At 45.0% G+C, this 13,406-nt stretch overlaps 2 protein-coding genes across 3 annotated transcripts in view; one reads left to right on the plus strand and one right to left on the minus strand.

Annotated features, from left to right (window-relative positions):
• Klhl18 (kelch like family member 18) overlaps positions 1-5,281 on the minus strand; it is a 62,777-nt gene extending 57,496 nt beyond the window's left edge. For both annotated transcript variants that reach the window (XM_005347994.3, XM_026779283.1), the window contains exon 1: positions 5,103-5,281. In XM_005347994.3, the coding sequence (XP_005348051.1) occupies positions 5,103-5,231 (129 nt within the window). In that variant the 5' untranslated portion in view covers positions 5,232-5,281. The remainder of the gene's footprint in view (positions 1-5,102) is intronic.
• A 150-nt stretch (positions 5,282-5,431) lies between these two features.
• The window catches only part of Kif9 (kinesin family member 9), a 56,490-nt gene continuing 48,515 nt past the window's right edge, over positions 5,432-13,406 (plus strand). Inside the window, exons 1-2 of the mRNA XM_026779108.1 lie at positions 5,432-5,725; positions 11,897-11,990. Coding sequence (XP_026634909.1) covers positions 5,616-5,725; positions 11,897-11,990 — 204 coding nt within the window. The 5' untranslated portion in view covers positions 5,432-5,615. The remainder of the gene's footprint in view (positions 5,726-11,896; positions 11,991-13,406) is intronic.

The following is a 13,406-nucleotide window of genomic DNA, read 5'->3' on the forward strand; positions in this document are numbered from 1 at the left end:
CACACCACACACCACACACAGTCCTCCTCTCTCCCCTTTAGGTTTACAGGTCTGAACACTAAATAAGCAGGGTTGGTGATATTCTTCCCCTTCTGTTTTACAAACACAGAAGAAGGGTATGTGAGTTGAGGGGAACAGAAACAAAGCACTTGTTGACTTGAGATCTCACGAGGAAGAAGAGAATACTCCCTGAATCTGGGAGCTGGGGCTTCTGCCCAGCTGGCTGGACCCAGATGAACCTGGTGCACACTGCCTAACCCTGGGTGTCTGTTGGAGGAATGGAGAGGAAATGGGACGAGGAGAACCTCCATGGATACAAATGGCTATCCAGACCTCAGTCACATCCCATAGGTTGACAAGAAGCCCCGTACTAACTTCTAGCCACTAAGGGGAAAGGACATGCCAAAGAGAAGAAACATGGGTATTTTTTTCTAATAAGAAGTTCAAATTATTACAAATAGAAAGGGGGCTTTACTCTATTTTTAATAATTAATTAATTAGTTTAGAGACAGGGTATCACTGTGTAGCTCTAGCCTGGAACTCACAGATATCTGCCTGCTTCTGCCTTCACAGTGCTGGGATTAAAGGTGTGTTACCTCCACACATTTAAAAAAATGAATATATTACTCTTTTCTGCCATACTCCTACCTAACTATCCAAATGGTTACCAAGGAATTTAAATTTAAATATTTCCAAAGGCAAAGTGAGTCTATGTCCAAGCACCAGCAGTGAGCTTTGAGGGTGTAAGAGCCTTGGATGCTCACTCTCACTCTGCCGTGGGGAAAGAGGGAAGAAGAGGACGTGTAGGTTAAGAGTGGGTGCACATAAACTGATGTTGCTTAATTCAAAGTCACAAACGTGTAACTGAATTCAGTGCAGCCTGTGTCTGTCACAGAAGACAACACAAGAACATGGAGATTACATCTAACCCTATTTTCGCCTAATCCAGCCTGTGACCTTGCACAAGCCCTTTCTGGACTTGGTCTCAACTGTTAAATACTAGCATTTCAAGTAGAGCAGTGGATTGTTTGCAAATTCTTTGCAGGCAAGGAACATAAATAAACTCAGATGAATTCGAAACTGTACCCAAGTGTGGTGAGGCATGTTTTTAATCTGAATACCCGAGAGAAACAGGAGGATCACAAATTCAAGGTCATTTTCAGTTACTTAGCAAATTCTGGCTCAGGACACTTGAGGCCCTGTCTCAAAAAACAAACACAAATAGCCAGGGTACTGGTGCATGCCTTTAATCCCAGCACTTGGGTTTTTGGGTTTTTTTGTTGTTGTTTTTTTGGGGTTTTTTTTGTTTTGTTTTTTTTTGGTTTTTTTGAGACAGGGTTTCTCTGTGGTTTTTGGAGCCTGTCCTGGAACTAACTCTGTAGACCAGGCTGTCCTCGAACTCACAGAGATCCACCTGCCTCTGACTCCCGAGTGCTGGGATTAAAGGCGTGCGCCACCACCGCCTGGCTAATCCCAGCATCCCAGCACTCGGGAGGCAGAGGCAGGCGGATCTCTGTGAGTTCGAAGTCAGCCAGGTCTACATAGTGAGTTCCAGGACAGCCAGAGCTACATAGTGAGACCCTGTCTTGAAAACAAACAAACAAACAAACAAACAACAAAATACAAAGAAAACAAAGAAAAACCCTGCAAATGGAACACATACATTTATTTATACTTTCTCTGGAAACACCATTAAATTATTATTAATGAATCAGATGTAACAGTATGTGCCTATAGTTCCAGTTACTGGGAAAACAAGGCAAGAAGACAACTTGAGCACAAGAGTTTTGGGCCAGCCTGCTCAACACATTAAGATCTAATCTCTTGAAATATCATTGTTTTTTTTTTTTTTTTTTTGGTTTTTCGAGACAGGGTTTCTCTGTGGTTTTGGAGCCTGTCCTGGAACTAGCTCTTGTAGACCAGGCTGGTCTCGAACTCACAGAGATCCGCCTGCCTCTGCCTCCCGAGTGCTGGGATTAAAGGCGTGCGCCACCACCGCCCGGCTTGAAATATCATTGTTAAGGGCTGGAGAGATGGCTCTGTGGTAAGAGCACTGGCTGCTCTTCCAAAGGACTCAGGTTTGATTCCCAGCACCCACACTGCAATTCACACCCATCTGTTACTGTAGTTCCACCGGATCCAATGTCCTCTCTGGCCACTAAGGGCACCAGGCACACATATACACACATACAATAAACAAACAAACAATAAAACACAAATACCTACTATTCACTGAGCATTTATTACATGAAGTTTGAAGCTCATTAAGTAATTGAATTAGTACTCGGGTAGGTGATGACGTCCATTTACAGAGAGATAAACTGACTCACAAGCATCTAAGGAATTGAAGTCCTGTCAGCTATGAAGTGGCAGACCCAGGACGCAGATCCGTGCAGTCTGCCATAACTGCCTCTCAGATCATCACAACAGCAAAGTTCCCAAATACAGCACAGCAAGAGATTAGAAACATCAACAAATGATTACAAGATGAAAACCAGACAAGCCAGCGCCTGACTTGATGGAGAATTCTGAGCAATGCGGAGGTCATGCCTCCAGCTCTGAGCACTAGGAACACTAGTCTCCTCTGAAGGTGTGTCATGAGGAGAGGCCCCAAACTGGCAGTACTGGTCCCTCGACCAGGCAGGCAGCTGCTCTATCATTGCCCTAATAAAAAACAGGTGGATTACCCTCTGATTAGGATGAACTCGTGACTCCAGACTTGGGTAACTGGGGCATCCCTGAATACAAGGGAGATTCACTGATTCTGAATATACTCTGAAAGGACAGGTCCTTCCTCTATTCTATAGCTTGGTTCTTGGAATGTAGTACGAGATGACAGCATCGCTGGTGAACTTGACAGGGCCCATGCAATACCTATGAGTCAGAAATTCTCGGGTGAGCTCTAAAGAACAAGGCCACCAGGTGACTCTAATACCTGCTTAAATTTAAGAACCATTACCCTAATGGGGGCAACTAGTTACTAAATCATCACATGCCAAAAAGCCTCTCACCAGTTCTTCAGTGCCGGTTTACCTGGGAAACAGCCAGAACTCATCAGAAGTTTGAGAAAAGACTTGACTATGAGAACAGCTCTTGTTGTGAGCAGTAAGATGTAGGCTTTGCCTTTCTATGGCTCTCAGCACCACTGAGCTCTCTGAGGCTGTAGAGAAGAGTCTACAGTCATGTCTAGTTCTAACCTAGGCTTTTTGTTTGTTTGTTTGTTTTAAGATAGGGTTTCTCTGTGATTACTTGGCTGTCCTGGAACTCATGCTGAAGACCAGGCTAGTCTCAAACCCATCTGCCTGGCTCTGCCTCCTGAGTATTGGGTCTAAAGGCATGTACTAAGACGATCTGGAACAGCCTAGATCTTTTAAAAGACATTTTTATTCATCGTGTGTGTGCGCTTGTGTGTGTGTGCCACAGCATACCTGTGGTGGGCAGAGGACCATTTCCAGGAGTCAGTTCTTTCCTTCCACTCTGTGGGTCCCAGGGATTGAACTCGGGTCATCAGGCTTGGCAGCAAGTACCTTTACCCAATCAACCTACTGCCAGTCCACAGCCTAAATCTTACCCCAAAACTTCTTTCTTATTACTGTTTTTCACTGGTCCCCACTCATCTCAAATATTACTACCACAATTAAGCCATTCTTCAGTGTCTAAATCCCCAGTGGCCTTGCCATCTTCTGCATCCTTTAGTCCAGCTTCGTTTTCTTAACCCGCTAGGTTTCCAACTTTTGCCTGGGAAGATCCTAGCCCTTTGTAGACCATTTCAGTGCTCTAATAGAAAACCATTTCTTTCAGGATTGATGAAAACGTTATGACAGGTATCATACAAAGAATACCAAATATCCCATTTAATACTCACTAATAGTGAGATTTAAGAATCATCTTTATCACGCCGGGTGATGGTGGCGCACGCCTTTAATACCAGCACTCAGGAGGCAGAGGCAGGCAGATCTCTGTGAGTTCGAGACCAGCCTGGTTTACAGAGCTAGTTCCAGGACAGGCTCCAAAGCCACAGACAAACCCTGTCTCGAAAAAAAGAAAAAAAAAAGAATCATCTTTATCTTCACATTTGGAAAGGGTAACCTTAGAGAGATTAAGTAACTTGCCCAATTTACATCCAGTATTTTAATGCAAATTCTCTTGTCTCCAAAGCCAGACTTTTAGACTCTTTTGTTTCTTAAAGTGCCAAACTGTTAGCCATCCTATCCTACTTAGCAGTCTGACTCGAATATGCAGAGAAGCAAAGTTTCCTTAACTAAGTAGAAAATAAAAGCTAAAAGGTGTCTGTGTCTTTCTGCTGTTTTGAAACAGGAAGAGGGAGCGCCAGGCACAGACACTAAGAGCCTTGCAGGCCAAGTCAGGCAGGAAAACCCACAGGCAAGCAACAGCTCCCCACCTGGAGGGGATCCACCTGGCTCAGCCGTGTAATCAAGGAGCAGCCCAGCATGATTCAAAACACAGAACACCAGACCAGAATGCTGATAGGGAACAGGTGGCGAATACATCCTCTCCTGAAGCAGTCTATTAGCCTGCCCTCCAGGACCTTTAGGTGGTGAATGTAGGTTGTTTTCTAGTGTGGAGCAGAGCAGTCCACATCAAAAGATCTCTAAATCCGATTGTAAAAGCGCCAAGGGCAGGCAATGACTCCCGAAGAGAAGGCTTAGCCGCTACAATAGCACAGCCAACTTCAAGGAGCACAAAAAAAATGACTTTATGACAAGACAAGACGTTTTAGTGGTGTCCATCGGAATGTGGATCCAGCCACCGCCCCTTCCTTCATAGACTAGCCATAAGAACATTTTCTCTTGTCTGTGTGACAGAAAAGGAGGCGGATACCCCAATGTCTCCTTTTCTTAGGGCGTCAGCGGCACAACTCTCAGTCTTTCCTTCCAATGGCTGAACGGCTGCTCCTTTTCCTCTCCCAACTTGGCCTCAACCCCCTGCTCTGCGCTTGGCACCGCTGTCTCTCCTCTCTATTCCCCCCTAACCTCTTTCCACCCTCAGTCCGCTGGACCTCTCTTCCCCTGTCCACCACCCCTTTTTTCTTCCCGCTCGGTCGCTTTCTCCTCAGCCAGCCACCGCCCAGACCACGGTACCTTGAGAGTCACATCGCACAGCTTGCCCTGCCGCCGGATCTCCTCCATGACGCCGTAGCCACGACTAGGCAACTCCGACACGGAGAAATGCACTAAGTCCTCCAGCTCCTCCGCGCCGTCCTCCACCATCTTCCCCGGCCGCCGCAACTGCGCAGGCCTGGCCGGTAGGCTTCACATTAACCAGGGCGGGGCAAGGGAGCACGCCGACGGCGGCTCGGAGCGCGAAGGAGAAAGCCCGCGAGCCTGCGTGGCCACCGTACTTGCAAACTCCTCTGCACCGGAAGTTTTGCTGCCCCGCTTCCTGGTTCATACCTTCGTAGCCTTCTTTTCCCCCCAACAACCTAAATCCCAGTTTCGCATATACAGCTGCTCTGAGTCTTTCAAGTTAATTGACTCCATCTCCGTCTTCTTTGTTCAGCCCTGACTTTGCCTGTGTCTTCAAAGGAGGAATGTGGACTTCGATTCGCCACCAGCTTACAGTACTTCCGGAGTCTCTGGAAGCGTCCTGTTGCCATGGCGACTGTGTACACAGCCGGTCGGCTGGCTGTCCAGATTGTGAACAGAATCCCTCAAGTCCCTGCAGTTATAGCGGTCGCTCTACTCGAGTGCCGCTGCCTCGCGAGGTGAGCAGTGTTCACGCGCTGGTGGGGCTAGGTAAAAGGGAAACCTGGTGAGGATATCCTGGGTGCTGGCAGGAGATGGGTTCCGAACCCCTCTTGGCGCCTTTATTTGTAAAAACCGAGGAACCTCTAAAGAGCGTGTTATCGTTGTGCCCCTTTCAGCCTGATCGCGGCTTAGGGGAGCGTGGAGTTTCTGAACTAATGTTCTCTAGTCCCACGAGTCTCCACCGGGGTCTCACAATTCGCCCTAGACAAAAAGGGCGTGAGGTTGAGTGGCAGAGGTCGTTCAGACACTTCACTCCTCAGTTTTCGAACTGGAGAGACCTTAGGCATCATCATTTCGAGCCATTCGGGCTGTAGAGGAGGAAAACAATCCAGAGGGGCACGGGAATGGGGCCGATGGTCCCTGCCACACACACTCTAGAAAAGGATTCCGCTCACTGGGTGAGAAATAAGAGAAAGGCCAGTTTTGCCCGGATGCCAATTTTGGGTGATAGTAGGTGTTGTGGGTTTAGATGCTGTTGTTTCTTGGGCAGTTGTTTCTTTGCCCCTGATCTAAGTAAGAGCCTGGCAGATTGGGACCTCTAGTGCCTATCAGTCATCCCGTCGAATGGTCTTTCACCTCCAGTCAAGTCTTCATGGGTTATGGATATTCTGCTCATTCCCAGGCCCAAAACAAATGAAGAACTCAGCGCATAGGTCTCCTAGTGGCTACTCAAATTCACTTTATCATACCAGAAGTACCTAAGGATTGCGTTCAAATGACTGGGGTTGTTCTGTGCAAAGTTCTGAGGGAAAGGTACAGCACCTAGTGGGGAGGGTGTGTCGAGACTAAATATGGCTTCTTGTACCTGGAAATCAGAGTTCCCTCAAGAAGCCTGCAGATCCAGGAGTTAGAGGTAGCATGGGAGACCAGTGACACTGTGTACCTTGGAACTTTCTCAGTAGTGACTGAAGATGGACCCACGCGTGGAACTTCAGTCACCCTCTGATTCCCAACCATGAGTATCACCACCAACCACCATTTCCTGAGCAGCTGCTGTGTGCTGGGCACTGCTCTGGACCCTGTGGGGGGAATCACAAGAGATACAAGGCACAGTCCTTGTCCTCAAGCAGTTTGTAATTTGCTTTGGGAGCTGAAGCCCACATAAATGAAGCGACATAAGAACGGTAACAAGCAGTATTTCAGTAAGTGCAAAATGGCATGCGGCTTTGATGTGCTGTTGAGTAGTAGGCTCGCAGGAGGAGCATAGATCATCAGAAGGGCCCGTTGCAGGCTGCATGTGACTCCAGGAATGTTTGGTGGCATGAGCATCAAGAGAGCCTCGGGGACAACAGATGGCTGATTACTGCATGTGCATCTGCATGCGGGACATTTCAGGGCAGAAGAGGAGGAGAGCTGGGGAAAGTCCTTGAGCTGGCCTGGAACTTGCTTCCAGAGCTCCCTGGATTCTTTACGATCCCTTCCAGAGGTTATACTCAATGGCACTGGAATCTTCCTGGGCAGTAAGATGGGCTCTTGTGGTTTGTGCTGGGGAGGGTTTCCCATAACTGTAGATAATTGAGTAGAAAGTGCACCCCTCACCTGGAGGCGCTGTCCCAACCCTTGGGAAGCTAAGGCAAGAGGACTGTGTTTAAAGGCCAGCCTGGGCTACACTGTGACACACTATCTCAAGGAAAGCAGTTTATAAAATTGTGACCAACAAACCACTTCTCTCTACTCTTCAGTTTCTCGGTAATATAAGTCAAAGCGAAGCTGGAAATGAAACCTTCCCTTCTGTTTCCTTAGTCTGGGCCTCACATTGAGCTACGTTGGAATTTTTTTTTTTCCGTCGAGCTCAGTTTTGCAGACAAAAAAGTTCAACCAAGCCACGTCCTGTTCTTTTCTTTTTTGTTATTTGTTTGTTTGTATTTTGAGACAGGGTTTCTCTGTGTAACAGCTCCAACTGTCCTGGAACTTGCTCTGTAGACCAGGCTGGTCTTGAACTCACAGAGATCCGCCTACCTCTGCCTCCCGAGTGCTGGGATTAAAGGTGTGCGACACCATTGCCCGGCACGTTTTTTTCTTACACCAATATTTTTTGGAATAATTTTCTAGCAACCAAAAGATTCTAAAAGTTCCAAGAGTGCTAGGAAAAGGCTCCCATGAAATAGTCATTGAAGGATGTAGAAAATGCTCACATCAGAAGAGGCAATCTGGGAGTGCTGTGCTTGCTTACCTAGTTTACCGGCTCTGCATATGATGAGTGATGCTTTCATTGTATCCACACTGTCAAAACTGGCATCTGGCAGAGCAGCACCTTGGAGTTAATTTGTTTCTGTAGGATACATAACACCATGGTGATGATGTAATTGTAAGAGGAAATGATCCGGAGCTGTATTTAGAAATGTGAACGTCACTAATACTTTTAAAATCTAGAATAATTTTTGTTAGGTAGCACCTTTGCACATCTATTAGAAAAGTACACGTAAAATATTACTATTAATTATTTAATATGCTTTTAATATTTTTATAGTTTACTAAATGTGTGTGTGCATGTGTGTGCCCGCACGAGTGCCCATATGTGCCAAAGAACATGTGTGAAAGTCAGAGATAGCTTGGAGTAATTGGGTCTTTTCTTCCACTGTCCGTGGAAGTCCTTGGGAGTCAAACTCAGATCGTCAAGCTTGGAGGCAGGTGCCTTTACCCATGCCATTTTGTTGGCCCTTTTATTCCTTTTTCATGTGTTTATTTGTTTGACCCAGAGTCTTACTATGTAGCTTTGGCTGGCTTGAAACTCAATATGTAGAACAAGCTGGTCTCAAACTCATAGAACCTCCTGCCTCTGCCTTCAGAGTGCTGGGATTAAAGGCATGAGCCACAACATTTGGTGCCTTATATAATTTCTATGAGTATTAGAAAAGATTCTGTTTCACATGAGAATGTTTTTCTGTAAAGGTTTTTTTATTTTTTATTTATTTATTTATTATTTTTTTTTTTTTGCTTTTTCGAGACAGGGTTTCTCTGTGGCTTTGGAGCCTGTCCTGGAACTTGCTCTGTAGACCAGGCTGGTCTTGAACTCACAGAGATCCGCCTACCTCTGCCTCCCGAGTGCTGGGATTAAAGGCATGAGCCACAACATTTGGTGCCTTATATAATTTTTGAGTATTAGAAAAGATTCTGTTTCACATGAGAATGTTTTTCTGTAAAGGTTTTTTTTTTTATTTTTTTTTCTGTAAAGGTTTTTTTAAAAAATCATTACACATCCATCCAGTTTGTTAGGAGTCTGAATCAACTTCCTTTGTCTGACATTTCCCTAACTTTTCATAAATTCAGCCAATTTTTTTTTGCTGATAAATGCTTGTTTTTCCTTTTCCCGATCTTCTTCTTTCCTGTCTCCTTCCTCAGTAAAAGAGCAGGTTACTTCGGGGGAAGATGTTTTATTCCTTCTTGAACCAGCCCAACCCTGATGGTTGGGGAAGTGTACAGTGCAGCCTACATCCTGCTGAGTGGACCTTTTCTGTATTTAAATTTTGTTTTGTACATTGTACAATAATAGTTACAAATGGTGTTGGGGTTTTTTTGTTTGTTTGAGACAGGGCATTGTTTACCCCAGACTGGCCTTGAACTCTCTACATAACTGAGAATGACCTTGAACTTCTGATCTTCAGGCCTCCACTTCCCAAGTGCTGCAATTTTAGGCAGACACCGCAGACCACCTTAGGGGTCTGCCCCTACCCCTGACTTAGGAAGAGCCCATCTTAGAGCTCTGAGATGTCTCACTGGATAAAGTCCTTTCCGCTTCAAGCATGAAGACCTGAGATTGCATTCATAGCTCCCACATAAAAGCTGCTCGCTGGAGCTGAGAAACATGTGCATCTTTTGGGCTTCCTGGCCAACAAGCATAGCCAAAATGGTGAGCTCCAGGTACAGTGACACCCTGCTTCAGAATATAAGGTGGAGATCAATACCGCAGACATCCTGTTTCCACTCTACTTGTACACACACTCACAGGTAAGGATACATGCACACATATGTGCATACGCACGTGCACACACACAGAGTACTTCAGCTTAAAACTGTACTATGTCAATTTTCCTAATAATCAAATTATTTAGTATATTTTTATAGTCTTTTCTTGAGTTTTAGTGTAAATTAGCTAGATTAAACAAAAATAGATGATTTTTATAAGTAGATTTTACTTACCTTTTCTTAGAGTCTTAGGATTTTGTGTCATTCTAGTCCTCTATCATCTCTATACAGCATGAAACACTTGAAAAAGTGACCAAGTTTTTCGTCCCCCTTAAAGTCATAACAGTTAACTGGGCATCACAGTATCCACCTGTAATAACAACAGCTAGGATGTGAATAGAGAAGGCTAAGGAGTTAAAGGCTAGCCTTGGGCCAGGGAGATGCCTATGAGTAAAGGAATACTCCTGGCCTGGCATGTCTGCTGATCTTGTTTCCTCCTTGGAACCTATGTGTTCTGACTTCCACACACTTAGTTAGATTAATTAAATTAATTTTAATTTAAAAGTTAATTTTAATTTTAAAAAATATATTAATTAATTTTAAAAAGCCAGACTGGGATACATGAGTCTTGGTCTCAAGACAAAACAAAAATAGTTGAATATCAATTCCATTAAGTTACTTCTTTGCTTCTCCACTGTGGGACTTCAGTGCAGCTGTCCCATTGGTGACATCTCTTCTAACTAGCATTTGGATTTCACTTAACTTTTAGTTTCTGTGACCACAAGGTCTTGTCTGTTTTGAGAGAACTCTTCATAGTTAGAGAAGTCTTTTAACTGAGCTTGCCTCCCTATCACAGCTATCCCGTTCTTTTACAGTGTCCATCCACAAAGCTGCAGCAAACATTTATAAATATATATATATATATATATATTTATGATATAGTGAATAAAGACAAATATATGTGTGACTCCCTGTTTTGAAGGGGCTGGAGAAATGGCTCCACAGTCAAAAGCACTGGCTGCTCTTTCAGAGGACCTGTGTTCAGTTCCCAGCACCCATATGGTGGCTCCCAACTGTCTGTAACTCTGGTTCCAGAGGAATCCAGTGCCCTCTTCTGGCCACCACAGGCACAGCACATATGTTGCATGCAGACATTTATGCAGGAAAAACACCCACAGACATAAAATAAAAACAAGTAAATCTTTTTTTAAGTGTTAGGAGAGCAAGAGGGGGTACAAAAGACTGTTTTTTTCATCAACATGAGAAGAGAAAGTCTATTTGATTATGGACTAGATCAAGAACACTTAATGAGGGGCTTGAGAGATGATTCAGTGGTTAAGGTGCTTATTGCTCTTCCCAGCACCATGTCAGGCAGCTCATCACTGCCTGTAAGTCCAGCTCCAGATCATCAGACACACTCTTCTGGCCTCCAAGGGTCCTTGCACACATGTGATGTATACTCACATAGACACACATGAATAAAAAAAAAGAAAAAAGAATATTTATTCTAGGGCTAGCAAGGTGACTCAGCAAGTAAAGTGTTTGCCTTGGAATCCTAAGGACACAGGTCTGATCCTAGAACCCACATGGTGGAAGGGAGAACTGACTGCATTGACCTTGGACCACTGCTGCATGCTAAGGCAGTTGCCTCTCATCCCTAATAATATATACATATATATTGAAAGATACTTTATTCTGAAGTTAGTCTGATGGAGATGGAGGCATGAAAGAAAACCTCTTAATGAAGAGAAGGCAACAGACTTTAGCGTGTTCCAAGCAAGTATGTCGGGAGAAAATAGAGTAAATGAAGCAAAGCATGAATGGGCTCGTCTTAGATATAGGGCATTTCTAGAAACAGCGGCTACAACCAGGCCACTAAGGGAGCATTCTTTTTGCTTTCGATTTCAGTCTCTTTGGAGTAGAGGTAGAAAGTAGCAAAGTAGCCTAGAAGATGGGGGGGGTTGATGTACTTCATGTACTTAGTGGGTGGTGATGGTGGATTGCAGCTGGTCTCTTGTAGCCCAAGCTGTCCTCCAGCTCACAATGGAGCTGAGGCTGGCCTTGAACTCTGATCCACCAGCCTTCACTTCCCAAGTATTAGGGTTACAAGTGTGCACCACCATGCCAGGCGTTCATTACAATCTTGACAAATGACTTCTCCCTTCTAGTTGGTATTTGATGCTGGCTGCTAAATCCGTTGTTGTTCTCTTCTCTCTAGCTAGAATGGGTACTAGGAAAAAGGTTCAAGCGTTCGTCCGTGTCAAGCCTACTGATGACTTTGCTCATGAAATGATCAAATATGGAGATGACAACAAAGTAAGTGCTATGTGTTTGCTTTCACCTGTCCGGTCCTTCCTTCCCCAGCTCAGTGTGACCTGTTTCCCAGCAGCCATTTCAGGATCAAACAGAGAGACTGGAGAGATGGCTCCATGGGTAAAGGCACATGCCGCCACACTTAAGGATGTGAATTTTGTCCCCAAGCATGCATGTGTGCACACATTTATGTGCAAAACACACATGCGCACACACACACACACACACACACACACACACACGTGCTGCAACACAAATGTGGGTGTCAGAGAGCAGCTTGTGGGACTATAGAGTAGATTCTTTCCTTCCACCACGTGGGTCCTGGGGAACCAAACTCGGGTTATCAGACTTGGTGGCAGGCACCTTTCCTCACTGAGTCATCCTGTCAGCCTACAGGTAGACCCTTTTTAAACAAATAGTTCAAGAATGAATTGCTCAGGCCTTGAAAGTGCCGGTAGTCAGAAAAGACCTCAAGGACCCTGGATAGCATGCTCCATGGGCATGATTTTGACACACAGAGAAGCACAGAGCAGGAAACTTGGGAGGCAATGTTTAATATGTGGTGTTGCTTGTTTGTTTTGGTTTTTTTTCTGGAGACAGGGTCTCATGTAACCCAACTGGCCATTTAACAGAGAATGACTTGGAACTCATGATCCTTTTGCTTCTCCTTCCCAGGTTCTGGGATGATAGGCACACATCACCACACCTGGTGACCCCTTCTGCCTTGGCCATAGTTTTCTTCTTCTCTAGGTGGCTAGGTCTTGGAGCTTGGGTTCTAGCAACCAGTAGAAGATTGCAGTGAGAGTCCCCATCAAGAGCTGGGAATTAGCTGGCATGGTGCTATACTGTGAACAGCTGAGAGACTGAAAGGAAAAGTCCAAATACCTAAATTCAAAGCGAGTCTTTGTATCGCAAAAATGTCTTCAAAAATGCTTGGCAACTTACTGGGAATTGGTTGAAGGTACATCTAAAAATCTGCTGATTAGTTGTTTTAACTTCTACATGGTGGCTACGCCTTAACATGCTGCTATTTCAGCCAGCAATTGCAACTCCTCAGTTGCCAGTCTGCTTCTCTAGCAGCAACCTGGCTGCTCAGGCCACAGAGTGGTGGGAATTCTGTTCCCGCAGGCACCTGCTCTGTCCCAGCTGCTAAAGGCAGCTTTAACTAAATCTCTGTCATTCTATTTATAAATAAGACTCAAAATTCAAAGACTGGGGTAAAAACCTGCTACATCAGAGAGGCTGGGTCGCAATTAGCTAACCTTGTTTCCTTGCTGGTGTCTCCCAAAGACCCATGCTTTGGTTTCCCCAAACCAGAAAAGGCCTCACCACTCCGAACCCACCCTGCTACTTCCAGTGTCTTTCTATCTCCCCCGGATGCCCTCAGGTACTCTATGATCACTTTCTTTTTTTTTTTTT

This window comes from Microtus ochrogaster, chromosome 5, assembly GCF_000317375.1.
Source record: "Microtus ochrogaster isolate Prairie Vole_2 chromosome 5, MicOch1.0, whole genome shotgun sequence".
NCBI lineage: Eukaryota > Metazoa > Chordata > Mammalia > Rodentia > Cricetidae > Microtus > Microtus ochrogaster.